The following is a 27309-nucleotide window of genomic DNA, read 5'->3' on the forward strand; positions in this document are numbered from 1 at the left end:
GTTTGTAAGAGAAATAGTTGTCCCACAGTTTTTTCAATAATCGCTACGTATACACTGGCGTCCTTAGCTACTAGCAAATTGATTATCCAATTTTCAGTGAGTCGGTTCCTTCATAAGGACAAGCTAGAATTCTCTGATGAAATGACAGATTCATATAATCCTATTCTTAAAAAGGGGTAATATTATCGGAAGTGGGATCAAAATTTGCCGATGAAAAAACTCAAAAAAGGCTTGCTTTCAGTGAAAAACAAGAAATCTAGAAAAACCAGGTCCGTCTATGAAGATTAGATGAGGAAAATTGCAGTAGACCTTTTCTTCTTCTGTCAAAAACTCTTGTAATTGATGTGGTTGCTTTTTTTTCTTCGTAAATTTTTGGCCAGCTGAAGGAATTATACTTGTACTATGAAGCTTGAAGAGCTGTTGTGCTTGGTCCATTCTCCTACAGACATGGAAATTTCAGGCATTATTTAGCAGATTAAAAGAGCTTCCTGTACAGGCTTTCAGCTTACATTTAATGTCAGACACAACAGAATTTAGAATTTCCTAGAACTCTCAACATGATGCTATACAAGTTTGATGGGTGATATATAGTATTTTCAGGAAAAGAGTTTCCAAGAACAGGAAATCCTGGAAAGCACATATTATCTAGCAACAAATCTATATTCCGATTTTTTTTTAAAGACATAGAAACACACTTGGAATTGGACCCAAACATTGCAAACGTTTGGCCCAAATTCATTGTTTTAAGGACTTTTTTTTCCCCAAAGAAAAGAACCTTCTATTAATGCTTGAAAACTTCATAAAAAACAGCAGCCCCGAAGGTGCTGAGTATGGAAAAAACTGGGAAAAGGCTGAAAGAAAAACCGGCCTGTTCCAGAGAAACCCAGTTCACTGCCTAGGGGATCTCTGGTATTGGGGCTAACGGAGTGAAAATGTAAAAAACTCCTGCAGGCCAAGCCTTGCAGAAACGAGCACGCCTCACAACAGTCGCCTTGGAGCCTGAAGTCCCACACTCCCAAGTGGAGCGGAGGGTGTAGATGATATCCTGTCAAATGGCGACCAGGGTAGCCGAGGGTGGAACCGGATGCTCACCCATCACCAAACTGAAAGCGAGCAACCCAAATGTTCCCCGCAGTGACACTGGCTACTACCTCCCATATGCTGTCCTCCGGAAGAAGAGGAGGAACTAGGCTATCAGGAGGGACCGCCTCATGGAGCTCAATCCTCTGAATGCTCTGACCCTGTATCCGGTAAGCTGGTTGGGGAGATCTCATCAATCTAGAATGTGTGTCCTCCCTCGGTCAACGAGGCCACCATCCCCCAAGTGTAGTCTCTCTGAAGACTCTGCTTACGCGTCATGATCCTGAGGGAACCTCGCTACGCAATGGCAACTCCAGAGGCAGTGCGGGATCGTTTCCAGAAAACTAGCAAAGCAACAATGACACTACCCCTCCACCCGCATCTGCTCCAACCACGGGCCGATGGGCAAGCCTCCGTGGGCGGCCAGCTAGAAGAAGTAGGATATCTTCCTCGGCCGCAAACTGGACCATAGCCGCGTCCAAAACTTGGAACGGACGTCCCAAGGCACTCTCTAGAACGGACGTCCCGGGGCACTCTCTAGGCCACCCAATGCCTCTCCCTCAAAGGGGTCCACATCGAAGAGTCCCTCCTGCCAATCCGTGTGGTGTAGGAAAAGAAGGGCACCTCGTCCACCTGCTCAGCAAGGCCGCCCCTGGAGGACCAGAACCACTATCCCGGATCCCACTGGACCTCCTGCAAGGGCCTACCCTCCCAAAGCTAGAGGCGCCATCTTGGGGCAGGATCCTGCTCTGAATTACTAGGAGGGTCAATGTACCACTCCTTCCCCAAACGTCTCACCACTCTGATCATCTGCCAGTGAATCCCATCAAGACTCCATCCATCTCTGGGTCTCTCTCAGTGAGCGCCTAGAGCAAGTCCTATATGAAAAAAAATCATGTGTGTGTTGCCACGCTGCATCATCATCCTCAAGGGGACACCAGTCCGAGAAAACTAGCCCAACTATCTGCTGTCCATCCACACGCTAAGTCCCTCCCTCCAGGACTCAGGGATGGCTAGGTCAATCTCTCTCATCCACTGCCCTGCACCTCGCAGATATGCTACAGCGCTAAGCCTTGCCTCTGCCTCTGCCTCCATGGGTAATCTGCTCCATCTGCCAAAGGAACCGGCTGGTCCACTGTCCCGCTATGCCCAACCAATGTGAGTCCGTTGTCCGAGCATATGCCCCTCCTAATCCCAGATCTCAGGGTTCCAAACAAGGGGCTGACGCTCGAACTCCTCTCTGCATCTTTGCTGAGCACGAATGAGGCCCCCTGCTACTCTCTACTAGACCCTATGGAGGCTCCTCATCAAGGGGGAACCCTTCCCCGTAAGGGGGGCCTCTAAGAAGATCCATCTGTGTGAAAGCTGCCACTACCCCCAAGTGCGTTGGGTGTTCCTGAGAAGTCCTTGCTATAAGAGGAGCTTCCAAGGCTCTGCACCTGAGTGCCTGCGGCATGATCACCGTCTGCCAAGCGACCCGGGCTCTAGTATTCCGCGTGCCGTCCGAACCTGCCCATAGAAAGTTTCGAACCAACCGTCGGAGCTGCCCAATGCACCCTCTGTGAAAACACTAGCAGGAGGCGATATACCAGGCCGTGGCAAGAAGGACCTGGTTTGCCACTAAGGCACGACCTACTAGGGAGAGTTTGACCGAAAAGAAGCTTGCGCCGTACACTCTCAAGGACCAGGGCGACAATCTACTGCTCTGCTATAATGTCAATACCGACTTGGCAACCGAGGTATCTCACTATCTGGCCCCACGATATCCATCTGAAGCCAAAGTCGCTCCCCACTCACAGATCTCCTGTGTCTCTTCAGAGCCTATGAAAAAACCTATGGACTTTGTCCGGTTGATCCGCGCACCCGAGGCCTCACAGTAGATAGCCAGGGCTCCCCTGACTCTCTCCGAACTCGTGGTGGTGTCCTCTACATACAAGGTGGTGTCATCTGCAAACTCAAAGTCGAGCAGCTCCTCCTCCTGCATGATTGGGAGCCTCAACCCTGTGAGGCCAACCACCTGTGATAACAAGTAGTAGCCCAGAGCCTCTGCCACAAACAAGAAGAGGAAGGGAGTGAGGGTGCAGCCCTGGCGGACCGAGTGAGAAAGAGGAAAGGTCTCGCCCGTGTGTCCTCCGATAAGCATCTGGCTAGAGCTCCCCGCATAAAGCGCAGAAACTCCTCTGATCCATCTGTCTTAGAAACCCAATCTCCACATAGTACCCTCCAGAAAGGACCACTCCATCTTTTTTTTTTCAAAAAAGAGACTTCTATTAAGTAAGAAAGAAACCCGCTAGAGCAAGCTCTGTGCGGAAATACACCATGCTAAGCATGTAAAAAAAAAAACCTCAGAGGAATGAGGTAGAAAGAAACCAAGGCTGAGGCTGAAAATGCCATCTCAATGCTGTAGAAGTCTCAGCAAAGAAGGGAGAGTCTCTCCAATCTCTGAGAAAAGTAACTCTCCTGGAGGAGGCTGCTCGAGATGATCCCTGCATGGTCGCCCAAATGGCCATCAGAGTGTGTATCGTATCTGTCCAAGTAGCTAGGATCTCCCATGGAGAGTCGACCGAGGAGTGAGCAGCCCTGAAAAGAGTGGCCGGAACATACTCTAGAGAGCACGACTCCACAAGGTGTCGTCGGATGTGAAGAGCCCAATAGGAATCAAGTCTCTCAAAAAATACCTGGGGCCCTGAAAGAGTAAGCCAAGCCACTGATCCTCAGGTCATATAGAAAGGTAGGCGAACAAAAGTGCTGAAAAGTCTTGCAATCCCCTTCCATATGATTCTCGCCTGTCTGCAATCCCAAAGGCAGTGCTGTATTGTCTCCAAAGTAGAAAGGCAGCGAGGGTCTGTGGATCTGGACAGCCTGCCCCCCAAAGAAACATCAAATACTAAGGCATCCTCATGTGGGTCAAGAAAAGCAATCCCTGCACTCCCTCTGAGATTAAGAACCATCTGGGCCTGTTGGTCTGCAGGAAGCTTCCTGAAGGCTTTCCATGCTCCCACTGTAGATGCAGGGCCCCTCTCCCATCTTGGCCACTGCATGTAAGGAGAAGCTCCAAGTGGTCTGCCAAGCTCATCCAAAATCCTGTCATTCCACATGATAGGCTGCCTTTCAATCTCTTCATGGGTGGATGGGGGAATCCTGCGAAGAGTACTCCTGAAGCTGGCCCATGCGTTCAGGATAGCAACCATAAGAGGGGAAGAGGGAGACCTGAGGTGGGCTGTGGTGAAAACCCATCTAGTACTGTGTGTCCAATCCTCTCCTGAAGTGGGCATGCGAGACTGTATGCATCTGATAAAAAAATCCTTCCAAGGTCTTACCCTGGCATAAGCCCTCTCACAACGAACTTGCAGAGTAAAGCTCTGCACTGTAGATCTGGGTCGATGATATTCAAACCCCCTTCTCTTGTAGGAAGAATCTAGGTCTCCCAAGCCACCCTGACTGTAACATCAGTTGTGCCATCTAGACCACTCCATAAAAAGTTTCGTACAGGCCTCTTAAGCTGAGTGATACAATCCCTAGAGTGGCACCAACAAGAGCATACAAACCATGCTGTGGCTAGAAGAACCTGGTTAACCACCACTACCCTAGAGGCCAAGTCAAGTTTGGCTGAGAGCTCCACAAAAGGAGCTTTCTTCTGATGCTTTCCAACACCGGAGCAAACTGTTATGAAGGAGAGATGCCCACCCCAACATGGCAGCCCAAATATCTGACGGAGACGCCCCTCTGTACCCAAGTGAAGCCAATATCATTACCCCAATCCGGGGTGTCATCCTCGCAAATCCAAAAACCATTGGATTTATGCCAATTAATGTGTGCACCTGCAGCCGTGCAAAACAAATCCAAGGCTGTCCAAAAGGAAGCAAGTGTCCTGGGGGAGGCATCCAAAAAAACAGCCGTGTCATCTGCCAACTCACTATCCAGGAGCTCTTCTTCCCGGCGGATAGGAAGCCTCAGCCCATAAATATCAGCTTGAGATCTAATGTAGATACTCATAGCTTCCGCCACAAACAAAAAAAGAAATGGGGCAAGAGGACATCCCTGGTGGACGGCGGATCTGGAAATCTAAAACCTGTCCCCTCTTACCCCCCCAATGAGCAACTGGCTATGATCTGTATAGAGAGGATACTCCTCTAATCCATGCATCTGAAAAACCAAAGCGAGATAGAGTACCCTCTAAAAAATTCCAGTCTACTCTGTCGTAAGGTTTCTCAAAGTCCAAGAGTAGAATGGCCAATCTCTGGCGGCTCTGCATGGCCCATTCTGAGGCCTCCCAAAATGAGAAAATATTATCAAAAATACTTCTACCATGCACAAACCCTGTCTACGTGTCATGAATCAAATCTGGAAGAAAAACCTGTAGCCGTAGACTAATGGCTTTCGCCAGAATCTTGTAAAAAGTTCCCAATAGAGTGATGGGTCTCCATTGAGACACAAGATTCCTATTACCCCCCTCTGGGATGAGATGAATGAGACCATCTATAAGTGAGTCCGGCATCTCACCAGAGTCCCACACGCCCTGCAGGGCTGATGTAATGTGATCACCAATCTGCGCCCAAAAAGTAATAAAAAAGGGGGGGGTAAGTCCATCTGAACCTGGGCACTTGCCCTTGTGAAGGGCAAGTAATGTAGTCTTGAATTCTGCATTGGTGAAAGGTGCATCCAGAGAAACATACACTCATCCTTCACCAATACAAGGATACACTGCCAAATAACCTCTCTGGCATCATCAATGGCATGTGTGCCTGGATCTGCAGTAAGAAGGGATGCAAAAAAATCTGAAGCTACATGCATGACAGCATCAGGATCTAACTGTAACACCCCGTCTGAGTCAACAAGCTGCGAAACACTATCTCTACTATGTCTGGGCCCATGAGTAGAGAAAAAGTGTTTGTTGACCCTGCTACCCATCTGAATCCAAAAGGATTCCCGTGCATGAAAGGCATATTCTACTCTCTGATCCAACAATGTCTGCAAATGAGCCCTTGCTGCAGCAAGGCGCTCCTGAATCCAAGCATCTGTGGGCCTCTTCTGCTCTTCCCTCTGAAGGGACGCTAACTGCTGGCGTATACCAATCTCACATCTGAGAATCTCATGTCTCCTAGAATCAGCGACTATATGATAATAGTCACTAATTTCGGATAAGGCTGCAGCTACCTGAGATGGGTGGACAGCTCCACCCTGTATGTGAGAAACCCAAATCTGTAAAATATCCTCCGTGAGGCTCTCCTCTCCATAAAAAGCATCCGGAATCCTAACACTGGCAGAGCGTCCTCTCCGATGAGGCTCAAGATGTGTATTTCCTATTCGACCAACAGTACAGGAGTGACTGTGGCATAATATGAAAGGCATCATCCAACCAAGTGTCCCTGCCACTGAACTGAAAGAGGAAGGCATCCCAGGCTGCCCTCTCCAAAGAATGAATTCCACCCTGTCTGCCTCCCTTTTTGTCTGAAGGCAACTCAACCATGTTGAAGTCGCCACCAATTATCCAAGAATCTACAATGGGGGCCCAAGAGAGTAACTCCTTCCAAAAGGAGATCCGCTCACCTCTCTTGTTGGGAGCATAAAGATTGAGAAGACCAATCTTACGCCCTCCAATCAAAATAATGATCCATTGAGCTCTAGAAGGGGAGATAATACCATGACCAGCAACCAAGGGGAGAATAGAAAGAGAGACTGAAATGCAAGTACCTCCCCTTGTGCCCATAGCAGGCGACCAGAAAGTATGTCCTGAAAGCAGTTTGCCAAACTTAGAGCAATCACTGGCATCTAGCTCCTGGATAAAAAGGATATCAATAGCACCTCCAGTGACGCCTGGATGAAGCTGGTTCCGGATCAGCTGCCTACGGCGACGGTGTGGAACTCCGCCTAGGCCCTGTATGTTCGAGCTGACTATCCTCATCGACAGGAGGATGCTCGATGGAAAGGCTTACCCGACCTAGTAGAGCAGACCAGCTTCCCATGGGCCGAAACACTCCTGCTGAGGGCAGGGAACTCAACAGGTGAAAGGATCCCCACACCTGTTGAAAGGGAGGCCCTGTCAGAAGGAATCCCAATGACCGGGGCCCCTAAGGTGGAGGGCACAAACTCCTCATCATCCATGAAAGTCGCCGAATCTGCCAGTGCCGAAAAAGAATTCCTGATAAGCAAGTCTGGCCGAGGAGTGCGAAGAAGACCTGCACTCGTGGAAGATGGAGGAGAAGGACCTGCCAGGCCTGTATCAGCAGAACTGGAGCTGGGGGTTGAGGAGGCCTGTGGCTGGGGTGAAGAGGAATTAGGAGCCCTCATTTGTGCCTGCACTTTCTCGATTGTCCTGACTGTGGCAAGAACAGTCTGCGGGGAAGAAGTACCTGTAGCCCCCTCGTGGTCAGAAACCAAGGAGTCAGAAACCAAAGTGACTAGGGCTGGTGGATCTAAAGGCCCCTCCTGATGTGGAACTATAGTGTCTGGGGCTGCAGCAGCATCCACCTCTGGAGTCTGGAAGGCGTCTGTCTGAACAGGATCAAAAGTCTCCTCCTGAGTTAAGGGAGCCGCTTTGATAGCTCTCCATCGTGATACTGGGTGTGCTCTGCAGGCATTGGGTGCCCTGCTGCCCCTGGTGGTCCTGGGGTGCGGCTCCTTCACGTACTACCATGACTGCACCTCCCCAGCACCCTGTACCACGCACTCCAAAAGACCACTCCATCTTGTCGTAGGCTTTCTGGAAATCCAAGAGGAGGACGGCCAACGGCTGTGACTCCTCCCTGGACCAATCCACTACCTCCCAGAACGTGAAAATGTTGTCCAGGATGCTGCGCTCCTGGAACAAACCCAGTCTGTGCTCATGAGGACGGGGATGCAAAAAACAAGGTTCTCCTGTGAGTGGGTGCCTGTTCCATAAAGACTGTCTTATGTGACTTTGCGGGGGGTTTGGAGGGCGAGTATGTCTGTATGACGACATACTAAAGTGGACACTAGCTCAATACCAATCTCTCGTGTCCACTTCATCATGAAGGAGACTTCCACCCCAAACAACTCTGCACACTTCTGGAGTGGCCAATAGTATGCCTGATCAACCTTTGCCTCAAGCGGCAATCTGATAACTCCTACTGCCAAACCACACCGGCTTTTCTCGCGTGAACTCAGCTGAAAACTCACCTCCGCACCATGGGCGTGCCAAAGGTCCAGTCCCTATGGCCCCATCCACTCGTCCATCATGCGTGAAATCTGCGGTGAGGGAGCGGAAGGGGACGCCATCTTACCCTTGTCTCCTGGAAGGGGTGTCGAAGCAGGGAAGGGGTGGGAGGCTGAAGAACCTGGTGAGGAGGTGGAAGGGGGGGCGGAGGGGGAAGGAGGAGGGAGGGAGGCGTAGGGAGGGGGGCGGGTGGTGAGGGTGATCATAGTCGGAGGGGCGAGGGGGGGGGAAGGAACCCGGAGGAAGGGGGGGTAGTGGAGAGGGATAAAGATCTAGGGGAGGGGAGGGGGGCGGGGGTGAGTAGGGGCAGCCACAGGCCCCCCTTGTTGATTAGGCTCGCCGGGGCTCTAGACTCGCTCCTCCTCAGCCGCCGTTGACGGGCTAACGTCCGTAGCTTCCATCGCATCAGGAGCTCCTGGGACTCGCTGCTGCTGATGCAAGGGTGGGTGCGGTCTCGCTGAACCTCCATAACGGGAGGATCCTCTGGCTAGGCAATGGCTCCTTCCGTTGGGGGAGATGGCGAATGGTGTGTCGTGTCCATGTCCTTCACTATAAAGCCATGGTACCAAGGAAAGAGGTACGCTAGATGCAGGCCAAGGAGGATGGGGCTCTCCCCCTTGAGTGTCGAGGGGGAGCTCGACTAGATGACAAAACGCCTCTTCCATAGATGGTGACCTCTTGGATGTGGTCACCCTCTAATGCCAAGCTCGCCTGGAACTGGATCCACTCTCGCACCTGTCTCCTTGTAGGAGTGAGGCCCACAATTCTTCCCACGATCGCCTTGTCCTGAAGGGACTAAACTGCCTGCTGTACCTGTTGCTTGTCAGCTGGGAAAGAAGAACCTTAACGGATGTGGGATTCGAGCGTGCTGCCATAGAGCCCCTCTAGCCAGACCAAGGGTCACCACCAAGATTTAATTTCGCCTTAACAAGAACAAATGCTCCCGCTGCAGGGAGGAAGAAGAAAGAAAGGGGGGGGGGTGGGGGTGAGGAAGAAAGATGTCAAAGGGGGAGGTAGAGACGAGGCGAGGCGGGGGGCGGACGACAGGCTGGGTGAAGGAGGAAGAGGGCAAGGAAGGAGGTGGAAGAAGGAAGAGGGGAGGCGGGGGGGGAGAAGGCGAACAGGCGGGGGAGAGAGGTGGATAAGGCAGGAAGGGCGGCAAGGGAGGCGCGGGGGGGACGACGGAAGGCGGAGGAGGAGAGGGGACGAGAAGGCGAGGAGGTGGAAGAAGTGGCGGGGCGGTGGAAGACGAGGAGGGAGCGGAGGAGATGGCGACGGAGAGAAGGAGGGAGGAGAGAAGGAGAGAAGGAGGGAGCGGAGGAGATGGCAAAGGAGCAGAGAGGAGGTAGGGGAGGAGAGCCGGTGAAGGAGAGAAGGAGGGAGCGGAGGAGAAGGCAGAAGGGGACGAGGAGGCGGAGGGGCGGAGATGACGGGGGGGAGGCGAGATGGCAGGGGGCGGAGCTGGCGGAGGGGGAGGCATATGGGGCGGAGTGTGGAGGGGAGGCGATGGGGCTGCGGAAAGGGCGGGGCAGAGGGGCAGCCAGGAAGCAGCAGCAGCAGCAGCAGCAGCAGCTCCTAGAGCTCCAAGCAGCGGCACCTCGTGCTGTGGAGAGTTGAGAGGACAAGCGCTTGTTTTAAGTTTTAAAAGAGTTTTGGGAGATTTTAAGTTGAGAGCTGGTCTCACAACTGATAGATTATTTGGAATATTCTAATGTAATTCTTATGTTCTTTTTTTCTTCTTCTTTGCAGAAAAAGGATCCATCTATTATTGAAAAATAGTCATCTCGTTGCCAAATGTCAGTTAGAAGTGTGGATGTGAGATCCAAGCATGCTCATTTTGGTTGCACGTGAAGAACACTTTTCTAAGTTATTAATACATTGCCACTTAATTTGAACTGAAAGCAAATACTGTACTGGGAAGCTTGTTGCAGCGATGGAACTGAATTTGAAGATAAATAATTTGCATCTGAGTTACTGAGAGGTGTGAGTGTTTCTATTTGCCTTTCATGAGCTGGAAATTCCATTTCATTATTATTCTTTGTGCCTTTCTCACCATGCGGGTCTTTTCCATGAATCAAATCCTCCTAAAGAAGCACAGAAGTTGTAGTTGGAAGACAAATTCATTAAATGTGATTGCAGCTTTTAATCTGATACATTTGTAAGATGTAATTGGAAAGAAACATCAGGAGAAAAGTATGTTAAAAGCAAAGTTTATACCCCCCAATGTGGAGATTCTTATCTTCAGACTGAGAAAAAAGTCGTGATTTTTAATAATAATGCTTACATATAAATTTTATAAGAATCTTTACAAACATCATAAAAATTCAAATAGTCTTACGTATTATCACAAAAATTAAAATAGTCTATCATTTTCAGTTGAACTACATACTTGAAGAATGAAGATGTTGAGAAATTGGTTTCCGTATCTTGCCATGTATAATTCACAACCATCAAGTACGTTACAATGCCCTTAAAAAACCTCGTTTGCTAATGTGAAAATGATTGCACCAGCCACATCGTGTGAAATTTTGATTGTGAAGTGGGAATCAAATGATTCCTCAAGCATCACAACTGTTCTTGGACCAGTTGTGCCAACTGCATGTGAGCTGTCTTGGCTACACTCAAGGCTCCCAATCGAGGAGGCAATATCAACATGATTATTTCGTAAGTATTGTATATGAAAATATGTAAAAGAGAGTGCTAAAGAAACACAAAAGTACAAAATTCCAGAAGCCTAAAAAGGGGCTCATGATGTGAGCCAAAAATGCAAAGAAGCAGTTGTGTATTGTCAACACATTTTGGTCTCTTCTCCTCACCTTACCCTGATTCCTCACTTATCATGCACAAGAGTTAGGAAGCCAGTATTCTGAGCTTGATAGACTCTTGACACCTCGCGATATATGCAGTGGTCGAGATGGCAGAGGTCCTTCATCTATGGGTTCTTGATGAGCAAGAAAGACCCTTTAGCTGGACAAAAGAATATGTTAAAAAGCATGCTTGTGAAGGTGCACATTGTGAGGCAACTCAACTGGGACCTAATCTTTCATGTGCACACTGATGCTAAGGCTTATGGAATTGGAGCAGTTTTGGCTTAGCCACACGAGGATATAAAGTTAGACAACTTCTTGATTTTGCCAATTCCCAGCTCAACAATACTAAGAGAAACCATGGCATGATAAAATGAGAAAGATTGGCCATGATATGTGCCATGACAAAGTTCATGCATTAATTGCTAGGAGATAAGTCCATTATTATTAAGCAACAATGAAAAAGGCGGTCAAACCATTTGCACCTAGGCATTTATCCTTGTGAAGGGCAAGTGAAGGAGTCCCGAATTCCAAATTGTTAAATGGTGCATCAAAGGAGATCCTCTTATCCTGGTTCACTAATAGTGGAACTCCCTACTAAACCCTCAATCTTGCACCTTCCTATAAGGTTGTACAATGAGGAGGGAAGCATAATAAGCTGAAGTAATATGCATGGAAGTATTTAGATCCAACTACAAAATTCCATCAGATTGAGATACATTATCCCTACTATGTCTAGGACCAAGAGTAGAGCAAAGTATTTTGTATTTTTATTTTTATTTTTGCAAAAATAGACTTCCATTAAGTATGAACAAAACCCGCCAGAGGTTGTAATACATCATGGCCTGTATTAAAAAAATTCCTTAAGAAGAGGTACAAAATACCAAGGTGAGGCTGAAAATGCCATCTCAACCCTGTGGAAGACTCAGAGAAGTAGGGGGAGTCCCTCCATTCCCTGAGGAAAGCAGCCCTCCTAGCAGATGCTACTCGAGAGGACCCCTGCATGCCCGTCCAAATGGCCATTAGTGTATGTATAGTGTTTGTCCATATATTGGCCATATGTCTAAGAGGGGTGAACCTAGGATCATCCAATGCCTCTGTGCACCTGACTCTCCACATATGCCACGCTGATATGCTTGCGAGTATCTCCCAAGAAGAGTCCACCAAAGTATGCACATTCATGAAGGATGAGGCAAGAACATCATCCGGAAGTGTCGTCTAATAGCTGAGTCATGTCTCTCAAAGAAGACCTAAGGCCCCAAAAGAGAAAGCCAAGCAACCGATATCCCTAGTCATGAAGAAGGGTAAATGTGCAAAAGAACTGAAAATCATGGCAACCCCCTTCCATATAACCCTTGCTTGTCTGCAATCCCATAAACAATGCTGAATCATCTCCACAGTAGCATGGCAAAGGGGACAAGTAGGATCAGCCCCAAACTTGGATCTCCACAGGTTCACGGCAATCCCACCATTAATAAGAAGCCAGAAAAAGAGAGTGATTTTTCTATATTCTATTCCTGTGGGATTTCTAGAGTTTCCTCCAAAAACTATTCTGCAGATCAGCATAAATATGAAGGCATCCCAATGAAGAGCTCTAGAGGGCTTCCAATCTCTACAACTGAGCTGAAATCTCCTGGCATTACGAACTGTGTAACGAAAGGAGGGGGGGCTCTTTTCTCGGTGCCCTTCGTCAATCCACTCCCACTCTCCTGGCTCCTATTGTAGGAACTTTATGGGTACACCTCCATAAAGCAATAGTCTCCAAGATCCCAGGGAAATGAGAAGAGGGTCACGATCCAAGTACCACTAAAAGTCAGAACCAACCTCCACATAGCCTACAATCCTATCAATCTCTTCGCAATAGGAAGAGGGAACCCTCCAAAGAGTCTCCTAAAGCTAGACCATGTTTTTAGGATAGCTACCATGAGAGAGGGAGGGAGGGATGAGAGAGGAGGGAGGGAATTCAAAATTCGAATTTTGAATTTTGAATTTGCTGGTTCCCACCTAGGAGTAAGAGTTGTGTAAGAGGTGTAAGAGGTGGGGTCACTTTTGGGCTTAACCCACCTAGGTGAGGGGGGGTTAGGACTTTTTGGGACCTCTACCTTGGCCCTTTCATTAGGACTAATCCATTTCTTAATCCATTCCTTATGAGGCCCTTTTGAGACCCCATTTCTCCCCTAATGGGCATGATGCAAAATAAACCTGTGTGTGCAAAAGATGTTAAAAACATAGGAAATTTTCTAAAATCAGGAATCATATACATTGACTTTGAAAGCTTAAACACATCACCAGACTACAAAGAAAAGCTACGCGAAGAGGCCTTTGCAATGATGCACCAAATATGATGACCAACCTTCTTCATTACATTTTCATGTGCAGAATGATAAAATGTTGAAGCACAATTGCAAACCAAATGAAAATATAAGAAGCTTGGTTAGATAGGACCCCACTTTGTGCACTAGATATTATGTTCACAAACTTCAAAATATGTTAACACTCATCTTGAAAGACCATTCATTAATTAGAAATGTCGTGGACTATTTCTTTGTCACTGAATTCCAAAGCAAGGGAAGCCAACATGAACATGGAATTTTGTGGGTCGAAAATGCAACAAAATATAAATAAACAGTGATGAGGAAATAGTCACCTTCATAAATGAGTACATGACATATGATAAGAACTTTTTCAATGATAATATGTAAGAGAGACAAACACATAGGCATGTTGAGATATCGAGATCCACTCGTGATATGCTAGGGTGACCGTTGTGCATTTATGTCACCGACTTGTTAGCTACAGATGCGGTTGGTACACCGCCCATGAATAATAGCTGGATGATAGCTATCTTTATGTACTCTAGTTAGTGGCTCAGTTAGTATGCCACCTTAGTTAGCTGTTGGTTTGAGACCCACATATAGGGCACCTATTCCTTTTATACTTAAAGAGGGTTCTTTTGGCTTTCAGATCTGAGACTGGCTGAAGTGAAGATCCATCTAATACTATTCATCCAGTCTCGTCCCGAAGATAGTGTGCATGAGTGTATGCTGCAAATAAAAAAGTCCTTCCATGGCTCCGGCCCAGGAAAAAGTCCCCTTACATGGCACCTTGCAAAGCAAGGCCCTACACTCTAAATCTGGATCAATTATATTAAGACCCCCTTCCGAAGTGGGAAGATAGCTCTAACACCTTCTGTGCCATCAAGTCCACTCCATATAAAGTTTCTTATCAATCTCTTAAGTTGAGTGATGCAATCCTGTCTAAGGGGGAGGTTCCTAACACTTCCGGGTATTACCGGAGGCCTAAGGCCACTGGTGCGAGAAGCAAGTAAGACATGCCATGGATGTCACCGATGGTGGGTAGACGAGTGCTAATCAATGGTGTCATCGATGTGCAAGCGGTGCAAGTGCAGGGGTGATGTGAGCAAGAAGAAGACTAAAGCGGAACAACATCATAAAAGCCAACCCTTGACATGAACGGAGCAGAACTCCAACCACATGACACAGGGTCCATTGTACCAGGTGAAGGGAGAGGAGCGGAGGAGAACACAACGGAAAGAGATCGTAGAGAAGCGAGCACAGATTCATTAGAAGGAATGAATCATATACTCATGAGAGTTACACTAGATGACTGATACACCAGGAGAAGATACACACAAGGCAAGCTCTTGACTTTAGCCTCTCACTCACTCACTCACGCCCTCTGCCTCTGCTAGAATGTCCCCCTCTCCTCCCATTTCCCCCTCTTCACCTTCTCCTCATCTGCTCCCCTTCGCTGGAAATCTCCTTCCCTCCTTCCTATTTGATGTCTTCTTACATCCTTAGCCGTTCCGCCGTTTGTCGGCTGCTTCGTCCTTGATGGGTTCTGCAACTCTCCAGCCTGTTCTGAGTTAGTGAATCCCGTGCTCCATGTGTGCATCCTGTCTATTCCATGTGCTGTTGACACTAGTTGGTTGCGAAGGTTGGTGCACCACCTATACCTCTTAGCTACTGGACTGCTTTCCATGTGCATCAATAAGTGTACCACCTGTGCACCAGTGCTCCAGTACTTCACTCTGATAAACTTTGACCATGGTCGGTCGAGGTTGAGGTTTGGTACTCTTCAATCATGTACTCCTCCCATCATATCCAAGTCATGTCCAGGTCTTGTACAAGTCATGTATTGTCGAGTCATGTCCAAGTCGTGTACTGTACAAGTCATGTATTGTCGAGTCATGTCCAAGTCATGTATTGTCAAGTCATGTCTAAGTCATGTATTGTTTGCTCCAGAGTGACCAAGATGTGAACACATGTGAACACGATGCGACTAGGTGTGACCAAGGTCTAGCAAACTTGGCATGTTGCTCAGGTGACCATGATGTGACCCAGGTGTGACTCTTGGTGGGAGTCCCTGGGGCGACCGGCAGTTTGGATGGGAGAGTCCAAGATAGGGATCCTAAACGTGTATGCCCCAGCGTGCAGACAGCATCGCCGGCCTTTTGGAGGAGGCTTTCAGAGTGTCTTCCGGATATAGACTCCTGGATTGTTGGAGGGGACTTCAACAACTTGGAGTTTGGCGAGGACAATCAGGGCGGCGCCAGAATCAAATGAATGAGACCCTCCGTAAGTGAGTCTGGCATCTCACCCGAGTCCCATACACCCTGCAGGGCTGAGGTAATGTGATCCCCAATCTGATCCCAAACAGTAATAAAAAATAAGGGGGTAAGTCCATCTGAACCAAGACACTTGCCCTTGTGAAGGGCAGAGAGAGCAATCCTGAACTCTACGTTGGTGAAGGGTGCATCAAGTAAAACAGTCATATCCCCTGTCACCAACCCAGGTAAGTGTCACCAAATAACCGCTCTAGCATCATCTATGGCTTGAGTGTCAGCATCTGCTGTAAGAAGAGAGGCATAGAAATCGGTGGCAACCTACAAGACGGCATCTGGATGTGTCTGAAGAACTCCTCCTGAGTCAACAAGCTGTGAGACGCTCTCCCTACTATGTCTGGGGCCAAGAGTAGATAAGAACTGCTTGTTGACCCTACCTCCCGTTTGTGTCCAAAATGACTCTCTAGCATGAAAGGCATACTCTGCTCTCTGATCTAAGAGTGACTGCTACTGACCCCTCGCTGCAGCAAGGGTGGCTGAGTGACATAGACCTATTCGTGAAGATCACCATGAAGGAAGGCAATCTTGATGTCCAGTTGATGAATCTCCCAATGCGACGATGAGATGCCATAGCAATAACACAACTGATAGTAGTAATGCGTGAGGTGGGAGCAAAGGTCTCCTCAAAGTCAATGCCGTGTTGCTATGCATATCCCTTTGCAACCAAGCGGGCTTTGAGGTGGTCAACACTGCCATCAGCTTTCCTTTTCACCTTGTAGACCCACTTTCTCTGTGTAGCCGCATCTCCATGAGATAGAGACCAACGCGGACCTTGTCATGAAATTCAATCAGCCCATAGAATGACCCAAATGTCTCTAGTGGCATCATACAAGAGACTGATGTTGAGGAAATAGATCAAAATTCCACATGGGCACATGGGAGTCAACTGTATGTCCAATACAAGCAATGTAAAGGATCTCTTAAGTTCAAACCTTTTGCTATGGTGCTATTAGGCGAATCTGTTTCCAATTGGTTCTTGTCCTCTCCTTCAAACATGTTTGTGGGACAGTCCCTTCTTGACCTTAGCAAGAAGCCATTTCATTCCTAGTAGGTCATTGTTGTAGGCCACATGCAGCAAGTAGGAACCTACAGGTGGGCAATAGGCCACCCACCGGTGGACAACATGTAGCATGAAGTAGAAGCACCTAGCCTACAGACAATATATTTTAGTCTGAGTTTGAACCATACAGGAATATAGCCATGTTGAAAGGCAAACCCAGTCTATTGACACATAACAATTATAAAATGGTATGTCATGAGTTACAATAGTTCTATTGGGAACAAGTGGATGTGGGAAGACTCGATGCATCTATGAGATTCTGTCTAAGCATCAGGATGCATTCCTCACCTCTTATGTTTGTTGTTGTTAGAGCTAGGCAGAGCTTCAGGAACTCATTACCAAGGGTACCTCCTGTTTTTTTTTTTCCAAAGAAAGGAACCTTATATTAATGCTTGAAAAACTTCATACAAAACAACAGCCCCCAAGGTGCTGAGTATGGGAAAAATCGAAACAGCCTGTTCCAGAGAAACCTAGCTTAGTGCCTAGGGGATCTCTAGTACCGGGGCTAACAAGTAGGTGGGGGGACTATACAACCAGCGAATCCCTCGCGGAGTGAAAATGTAAAAAACTCCTGCAACCCAAGCCTTGCAGAATCGAGCACGCCTCACGACATTCACCCTAGAGCCTGGGGTCCCTTGCTCAGAAGTGGAGCGGAGGGTGTAGATGATATCTTGCTAAATGGCGACCAAGGTAGCCGAGGGTGGAACCGGATGCTCACCCATCACCAAACTGCAACGAGCAACCCAAATGTTCCACGTAGCTACTGGCTACTACCTCCCAAATGCTATTAGGGGGGGCTGCCTCATGGACGTGTATCCTCTGAATGCTCTGGCCCTGTATCTGGTAAGCTGAGGAGATCTCATCAATTTGGAATGCGTGACCTCCCTCACTCAACCAAGCCACTATCCCATGAGTGTTGTCCCTCTGAAGACTCTGCATACGAGTCATAATCCTAAGGGCTACCATCCAAATCCTCAATGCACTATGACAGCTCCTGCCCCTCCACCCGCATCTGCTCCACCAACCACGGGCCGATGGGCAAGCCTCCGTGGGTGGCCAGCCAGAAGAAGTAGGATATCTTCCTCGGCCACAAACTGGACCATAACTGCGTCCAAAACTTGGAACACACATTTCGGGGTGATCTCTGGGCCACCCAATGCCTCTCCCTTGAGGGGTCCACGTTGAAAAATACATTTGAAGCCTCCTGCCAATCTGTATGGTGTAGGAAAAGAAGGGCACCTCGTCCACTTGCTCGGCAAGGCCGCCCCTGGAGGGCTAGAACCACTCTCCTGGATCCCATTAGACTTCCCTCCAAGGGCCTACTCTCCCAAAGCCAGAGGTGCCATCTGGGGGCATCATGCTATGAGATACTGGGAGGGTCAATGTGCCACTCCTTTCCCAAGCGTTCCACCACTCTTATCATCTGCCAATAAATCCCATCAAGACTCCCATCCATCTCTGGGTCTCTCTTAGTGAGTGACTGAAGTAGGCCTCCGGGTTGTACACCAAAAAACCTGGCTATGTGCTGCCTTGCTGCATCATCATCCTCAAGGGAACACCAGTTCGAGAAAACTGGCCCAACCATCTACTCTCCATCCACACGTGAAGTCCCTCCCACTAGGACTCAGGGATAGCTAAGTCAATCTCTCTCATCCTCCGCCATGCCCCTCACACATGCGCTATGGCGCCAAGCCTCGCCTCTGCCTCCATGGGTAATCTGCTCCATCTGCCAAAGGACCCAGCCGGTCCACTATCCCACTGTGCCCAACCAATGTGAGTCCGTTGTCCGAGCATATGCCCCTCCTGATCCCGGATCTTTGGGTGCCAAACAAGGGGCTGATACTCGAACTCCTCTCTACATCTAGGCTGAGCTCGATGAGGCCCCCTGCTAATCTCTGCCAGACCCTATGGACCTCATCAAGGAGGACTCGGTTTGCCACTAAGGCACGACCTACTAGGGAGAGTTTGGCCCAGTAGAGAAGCTTGCGCCGAACACTCTCAAGGACCGGGGCGATCTTCTGCTCTACTGTAATGTCACTACCAACCTGGCATCTCGCCGTCTGGCCCCGCGATATCCATCTGAAGCCAAAGTTGCCCCCCCACTCACAAATCTGTTGTGTCTTCTCAGAGCCTATGAAGAAACCTATGGACTTAGTCCAGTTGATTCGCGCACCCGAGGCCTCACAGTAGATATCCAGGGCTCCCCTAACTCTCTCCAAACTCATTGTGGTTCCCTCTACATACAAGGCCATGTCATCTGCAAACTCGGAGTCCAGCAGCTCCTCCTCCTGCCTGATTGGGAGCCTCAACCTTGTGAGGCCCGCCACCTGTGATTGCAAATAGTAGCCCAAAGCCTCCGCCACAAACATGAAGAGGAAGGGAGGGAGGGGGCAGCCCTGGCGGACCAAGCGAGAGAGAGGAAAGGACTCGCCCATGTGGCTAGAGCTCCCCGCATAAAGCGCAGAAACTCCTCTAACCCATATGTCTGAGAACCCAATCTCCGCATAGTACCCTCCAGGAAGGACCACTCACCCTGTCATAGGCCTTCTCGAAATCCAAGAGGACGGCCAACGGCTGTGACTCCTCCCTGGACCAATCCATTTCCTTCCAGAACGTGAAGGTGTTTTCTAGGATGCTACGCTCCTGGACGAACCCGGTTTGTGTGTCGTGAATAATGTAGGGGCTGTAAGCACAAGCTCAAGACCTTGGCTAGGATCTTGTATGTAGTATCAAGAAAATTGATCCGTCTCCAGTGCCAGATATCTGACCTATCCCCTCCTTTCAGGATCAAACAAATCCACCCCCTGCTCAAGGACTTAGGGAGAGAGCCCGTGTCCAAAATCTCCTTGCAAGCTAGTCGAAAAGGGGTGGAGATGATCTCCCAAAAGTTTTGGAAGAAGGCCCAGGACACTTCTGGGTCGGGAGAGCCTTGAGGGCTTCCTAGAGCTCTTCATCCGTGAAGGGCTCATCTAGACTGTTGCACAGATCCTGCGAGACTACCGTCAGCAGATACTGATCCCAAACTACCTCCCGGGCCACAAGACCAGCTAAACTCATGCTCTCTATTTGAAAGAGCTGGTTGGAAAAACCTGTAGTCAGGTCTAAAATCTTCTGTGGGTCAGTGTGCATGATACCTTGTGGATCTTGGAGACGCTGCAGCTGCGTGCCTGCCAATCTTGGCCAAGTGGTATGAAAAAACTGCTTTGTCATCCTGTCTCCCTGCTATACCCATCGGGCTCGGGAAGAGTGATATGAGAACTCAGCCCACTGGATCTCCGTGTCCAGAAGCTCAAGGCCAGCGCTCTCAAACCTGACACTAAGCCACTGAGATCTTGGGCGCTGCTCCTTGAGCCACTCTATGGAGGGGAGGTCTCTCCTCCTCAGTGCCCGCCGCTCATGCTCCTGAAGAGTCCTCCGCCTAAGGGCATGAGCCTGCAACTCCTCACTACTTAGGATTGCATCGGCCACCCACGAAGCCCAGCCCTCGCACGGTGCCGTCTCTGACTGCTGCCAAATCCCTGCCATGATCAGCTGAATCTCCTCGTCCTGTAGGAGGTTCTCAGGAATGCGGGCCCCCTTTTGGGGAAGACCTCGGCGAGGCTTCTCTAAGTGAAGTACTACTGGAGAGTGGTATGACATCGTGGTACCTGCCAGAATCCCTATAGAGCCGCCTCTATGCAGTGTCCAATCCCCAATGTAGAAGCAGTCTAGCCTCTCAAGCAGCCCATCATGTCTCCTCAGTAGAGAAGAGAAGGCTGCCAGGTATCCTGCTGAAATCTGGCTCTCACCACCGGTCTCTGCCACTAATCATGAAAATGATATGCTCCCAGGTGCTCCGCTCTGTTGCTGACATCTCAGAGAGTGCAGGAATTTAGTGTCTCAGTGGAGACCGATTACCTTGCTGGGTACCATGTATAAAATCCTAGCTAAATCTATCAGCCTTCGCCCCTTTCTACCAGATCTTATCCATGATACGTAGACGGGTTTTATGCATGGAAGGAGCATCTTTGATCTTCTCATTTTGGGAGACCTTGGATTGGGCCATGCATAATGGCCACAGGCTGGCCATTCTACTCTTGGACTTTGAGAAAGCTTGTGACAGGGTAGACTGGGGCTTTCTGGAGGGCACACTTACTCGTTTTGGCTTCTCAGATGCATGGATCAGAGGAGTATCAGCCCTCTACAGATCAGCCCACAGCCAGGTTTTTATTGGTGGAGTCAGGGGGGACAGGTTTGAGATTACCAAATCAGTCCATCAGGGATGCCCCCGAGCCCTCTTTTTATTCCTTTTTGTGGCTAAGGCTATGAGCTATTACATTAGAGCTCAAGCTGGGATTGTAGGGCTCAGGCTTCCTCTAAGGTAGGATGTTACGCTCTAGCTGAGGTGGCATGACCTCGAAAGAATCAGTCGACATTTCCCTATGGGATCTACGTTTGTAATATATTTGTTTGTGCTTCATGTAAATGATCAAGAGGGAATTAATGTCAAGGTCCTAGGTGAGGGCTGATAGCACCAAACTAGGTGGATCTAAGACTAAGGGCCTAATGCAAGCAATGTGCCTAGGGGAAAAGGAAATTAAGGTATCCCAAGAGAGGGGTGAAAAGATGCATTAGGAAAGGCCCTATGATGATGACATGTGGCATCTAGATCCATCTAGGGAGATGGGGCTGTTGAGGTAAGTAAGAGAGAGAAGATGAGCTTCACGTAGGGATTCTGATTTAGGATTTCGACTTCTCTGTGTGTTCTTATGCTTCAATAGGAAATGGCTGGGTGGAATTTAGATGGTGCTACTCCCGTGATCTGCTGTAGTAAGTAGGAAAATCGTGTCATTTGGTATCAGAGCTTCAGGCTGGACGAGGGAACTTGAAGCAAGGCTTCAGCGCAAGATTACGCTGTGGGAGCGTATCATTCGGAGCACCCGCTTGAAAACAATTGTGCAGAATATGAGCTCCTAATAAGTAAGTACTCTCATGCCGACGGGTTTCCAGAGGATGGACTCCTGCCCCATCGATTTCTCTTCCCTACGCTCTGTTGGAATATCCCGTTGCACTACACTCTACGAACGAAAAGGAAGGCGAACGATGTGTGTTAGGTGACTGTTCGTGGGCTTAACAGTGGCTCGTGAACGGGGGGGCCCTTCGACGCGAATAGCCCGTGAGCGAGGTGGCGGTGTCAAGCGTATCAGAAGAGAAAGCTTCGTCGATGAAGGCACGTTTCAGCGCAGGAGTTCGTGGTGATGGCACAACTTCGTAGTCACGCTGGTATTGCGTCGTGACTATTCTGAAGAGGTGGCCAATAGCGAGGACCTACCTGTGATACTATATGGCCTGTAATTCGACGACAGTAAGGATAGAGAAAGGAACGTTCGTCTTGCTTACGGGAACCCTGCTCCTATTTTGGATTGATCAGCCGCTCGTGCCGGTATCAATATCAGGGTCACCTTCAACGAATCCATCAATGACTCAGCCGCTCCATGACTGGTAGCATCATTGCTCATAAGGAAAGCAGGATATCGACGCTACGTGAAGACTCCAGGGGTTGCAGATATTGCGAGTGTTGATATCCAGCGTCGTGATCTGGCACAATATCAAATTGGGTGGCAGGAGCGAACAGACCGAGGGGCTTTCGACATCATTTGCTCCTGTTCTCGTCATTTTGTTTTTTTTCTTGAACTTAGCGTGTGTGGAATATTCAGCTTGCATGAAGGGATAGCCAGCCCGTATGTAGGCTTGTGGTTCAAAGCAGGGTAGATTATGCTTGCGCATATGCCTTTGTGATAAAGTCAGTTTGTTTGCAGGAATTTCCCTAGTATAGGGAAAGGCGGTATTTGGATTTATGCCTGTGTCAATTACCTAGTCAGTATAGTTGTCATATTACAGGTATTCCCTAGTATAGGGAATTGTGTCAGTTTGTAATACAGTGTTCTAGCGGTGTTTATTTATTTTTTTTAAAAAAAAGCAAAACACCCATTGACCTGAATGGAAGCAGAAGGAGCTTTCAAGATGGACCCTGTAGAGTTAGGAGTCCGGACGACCCAGCAGGTGTCGCACCTAGTAGTTCACACCTTATCTGGCAAGATTGCATTACTTCAGGATGCCTTGCAGCAGTTATTAGCGCAACAGTTACAGGCAAATGCAGGGCAGTCTGAACTTAGAAGAGTGATACACAGTATGTCTGCCAGACCTTCTCGAGATGAGAAAGGAAAGGCTCCGATGGAACCGGAGTCTAGTGTCCATATGGTCGAGCCTAGGAGGGCTAAAGTACCTAATATTGCCAATTATAGGCCGGAAAGGTATTCTGGTCGGATGAATGACCGTAGTTCCGATATCATTGAGACCTGGTTGCACAAATGGGACGAGGCGTTCGCCATTTGTGAAATCAGAAATGATATCAAGAAAATCCGCGAGGCCACCCACATGTTTAGTGAGGCAGCGGATAGGTGGTGGATTAAGAAACAGAAAGATGGGCATCCACTACCTGGGAGGGGTTTAAAAGAGAATTCAGAAAACGCTTCTTACCTCCTGACGAAGCATCCCGAGCTTGGGATCAGTATAGAAACCTTCCTCAAAGAAATTTGTCAGTGGCAGAATACACTGATAAGTTTCGAGAGAGCGTAATGAAGGTTGATGAACCCCTACCTCAATCAATCCAAGTAAAAGATTTCATATTTGGATTGAATGATCGTATTAAAATGGAAGTTCGGGCTAAGTACGCGAACACCTTGGATGATGCAATAGCCATAGTCCTGAACTATGAAGATGCCAAGGGTAGCAGGCCAAGTGGGTTTGCGCAGATTGGAACCCAGTATGGGTACCAGAAGAAATGTGGGTTTCAGAAGAAGTAAATTAGTAAAGGGAGTGGTTCTCAGCCGAGTGGTCAAGCCAAGCAGGCGAAACCAGCTGAAACTCCTAAATCAAGTACCACCATTGGAGTGAAGAGGAAAGTAACACCAATGGCAACCCAGGCTTGGTCAAAGTCTCCCTTAAACCCAGAGCAAAGAGAAAAAGCGAGGAGGTTGCCTTCAGCCTCATCAGTGGAAAGATTGTCCACGAAATAAGGATCGTCGGATGGCTGAGATGGTAATCTCAGAATGCGACGTGGAAATGGAGGGAAGTCCCAGAGCGGAACAGATGCAGATTCAGCTAGCGGGATCTTCTCAGAGGTCAGTACCTTGTTTGTTATGTGTGTCTGTTGCTAAGCTAGTAACGAGTGCACCTGATAACATCCTATCTAAGCCCGCAGCAACGGGATATACAGTCTTTAATGATACGGAGTTAATTAAGATGAAAGGGCAAGTGGCCAATCATGATGTCATTGTGTTGTTGACTCGGCATCAACTCACAATGTAATTAACTCCAAGCTCGTGAAGAGGCTGAAGTTAAAGACTAGCCCATCTGACTATGCGTATACAGTCAGGATGGCAGATGGAAGTTCAACTGAAGTATGGGACCAAAGGGTTATCCAGTTGGAGCTTCGTATTCAGGACTATGCTGAGAAGCTTGATTTTGAAATGACTGAGCTTGCTCATGCATATATAGCCTTGGGTAAGGCGTGGCATTCCAGGAAGAATCCAGCCATTGACTGGAAAAAGCACGTATATCAATTCAAGATGAATGATGTGCTTTATGTCTTACGAGGTGAGAAGGATGTACCTCACGGACCATTGGTTTCCGTGATGGAAATCCGAAAAGCTCAAGAAGAGTTTTTATTCCTTTGTACAGCATCGGTAGAGCCGGTTGATGATTCTTCGGCTAGCACTGATGTTGCGCAAAGTGGTGAGATGGCCAAGCTGGCTAATCTTACAGCAGAGGAGTTCTCTGACTATTTTAGGGATGAGCTACCTTATGGGTTACCTCCAGAGCGGAATGTTCAGCATAAGATCGAACTAATCCTGGGGGCAGAACCTGTAAATAGATCTCCCTATCGAATGAGTTTTACCGAAGAAGCAGAGGTGCGAAGGCAACTAGAAGAATACCTCAAGTTGGGGCAGATTCAACCAAGTTTTTCACCTTTTGCTTCCCCAATGATATTAAAGAGGAAGAAAGATGATACTTTTCGCCTCTGTATAGATTACAGAGCAATAAAAAAATATCACTGTTAAGCACAGGTATCCGATGGCTCGGATCGATGATTTGCTAGATGCATTGCATGGGGCCGTAATTTTCAGCAAGATAGATCTTAAGTGTGGCTACCATCAGATCCGTATTAGAGCCGAGGATGTGCATAAAACCGCTTTTAGAAGCAAGTTTGGTCATTATGAGTTTTTGGTAATGCCCTTCGGACTTACCAATGCTCCGGCTACATTCGTCAAATAATGCCTCCATGTTTTCAAAGCATGGATAACAGCATACAACTCCAATTCATGAGTTGGCCAATTTCACTAGGAGGGAGAAAGCTTCTTGCTTTCAAAGGCTACTGGCCTTCCCTCTTGAAGAAGAACCGCTCCTACCGCAATGCACTTGCATTGGTTTCTAGGAAAAACGGTTTTTGGGGATCAACTATTTTTAACACCAGCCCTGAAACCACAGCTTGTTTCACGGCGTTAAAACTTTCTTGTTGATTCTGTCCCCATATAAAAGGTACTTTATCTGAGGTCTAATCAGTCAATGGCGATACTATTTCGGAATATCCTTTGATATGCCTTCTATAAAATTGGACAAATCCCAAGAATGATCGCAAAGCTGTCAGACTCTAAGGGATTGGCCAAGTTAGTATCGCAGCCACTTTCTTTGGATCCATTTCTACCCCCTCTGGAGTAATTATGAATCCTAAATATTCAAGTCTAACCATACACAGTATAGTTTTCATTTTATTTACATAAAGACTGGCTTTCCTCAAAGTACTGAACACTATTCTTAAGTGTTCACGATGCTCAGTAATACTTTTACTGAACACTAGAATATCATCAATAAAATGTACTACAAACTTTTTTTTTTTTTTTTCATGAAAAAGACTTCTATTAAGTAAGAACAAAAACCCGCGAGAGCAAGCTCAAAGCGGAATACATCATGAAATCATGAGGATAATAAAAAACCCCCTCAGAGTGAGGTGGAAAGAAACCAAGGCTGAGGCTGAAAGTGCCATCTCAACCCTGTAGTAGATTCAGAGAAGAAAGGAGAATCCTTCCATTCCCTGAAGAAAGAAGCCCTCCTAGCTGAGGCTGCACGGGAGTCCCCCTGCATACCCGTCCATACGGCCATCAGAGTGTGTACGATGTCTGTCCAGATACTAGCCAATGTGTGCGAGGGATGAACCTGAGTACCCTCCATAGCCTCTGTGCATCTGGATCTCTAGATATGCCAGGCTGCTATGCTCGCTATAATCTCCCAAGAAGTATCCACAGAGGCATGTACAGCTGTAAAAGGACGGTGTGTAACCACATCCAACGAGCAGAGCTCAACTCGATGATGTCGAACCGAAATGGCCCGGGAGGAGTCAAGTCCCTCATAGAAAACCTGAGGTCCTGTAAGAGAAAGCCAAGCCACCGAGCCCCAAGTCATAAAGAGTGGGGGATGGGCAAAGTGACTGAAGATCCTAGCTATCCCCATCCAAATCAATCTCGCCTGTCTGCAATCCCATAAGCAATGCTGAATAGACTCCGAAGCAGAAAGGCAACGAGGGCAAGTAGGGTCGGCTCCGAATCTGGACCTCCAAAGGTTCACTGCAATCCCTCCATGAATAGAAAGCCAAAAGAAGATAGTGATCTTTCTATTCCTGTGGGATTTCCAGAGCCTCCTCCAGAAGTACCTCTGCTGATCCGCAGTAATACCAAAAGTCTCCCAATGAGGAACTCTGGAGGGTCTCCAACCTCTACTACTGAGCTGAAATCTCCTGGCATTACTGACCGTGTAACGAAAGAAGGGGATGGTCTTCTCTCGATGCCCCGCGTCAATCCACTCCCACTCTCCGGGGTCCCACTGTAAATACCTGATGGGAACTCCTCCATAGAGCCAAAGTCTCCAAGACCCGGTGGAGAGTTCAGAGTTTTATGTGGATGTGGATAATGATACTCTGAAACATTTTTGTAAACAGCCTGACTTGAGGGGCCGCCAAGCTAGGTGGGCATAGCTCATGCAGGAGTTTAATTTGACGATCCGGTACCGAAGAGGAAAAGATAATAAAGTTGCTGATGCATTGTCACGCATTATGCATAACATGAGTTTTACGGTATTAGAGAGTGCTCTAATGACCGAGATTAGAGAAACTCAAAAGGTGGACGAGTTTGTCCAGAGCTTATGGCCTAAAGCTCATGCGTTTAGACCCCAGAAAGAAAAGGATGACCTGGCATCCAGAATAGGCCAAACATATGCAAGATATACCATAAGGGATGGTATGCTGAAAAGAAATGGCAAGGCTGTAGTACCTAGTCAGAATGATCTCAGGCAGAGAGTCATTCGACAATGCCATGATAGCCCATGTGCAGGACACCCAGGAGTCGAGAAGACATATGATCTCATGAAGCGAGATTTCTTTTCGCCAAAGATGAAAAAGCATATTCATGAATATGTGACATGTTGTTTTTCGTGTCAGGTAAGTAAG

At 48.1% G+C, this 27309-nt stretch overlaps 1 protein-coding gene across 1 annotated transcript in view; it reads right to left on the reverse strand.

Moving 5' to 3' along the window:
• Positions 1–337: 337 nt before the first annotated feature.
• LOC147894953 (uncharacterized) overlaps positions 338–27309 on the reverse strand; it is a 170016-nt gene continuing 143044 nt past the window's right edge. Inside the window, exon 8 of the mRNA XM_087384268.1 lies at positions 338–439. Coding sequence (XP_087240394.1) covers positions 401–439 — 39 coding nt within the window. The 3' untranslated portion in view covers positions 338–400. The remainder of the gene's footprint in view (positions 440–27309) is intronic.

The sequence above is a fragment of the Dipteris shenzhenensis genome, chromosome 13, assembly GCF_047967505.1.
Source record: "Dipteris shenzhenensis isolate YYH24624 ecotype China chromosome 13, Dip_SZ_1.0, whole genome shotgun sequence".
Lineage (NCBI taxonomy): Eukaryota > Viridiplantae > Streptophyta > Polypodiopsida > Gleicheniales > Dipteridaceae > Dipteris > Dipteris shenzhenensis.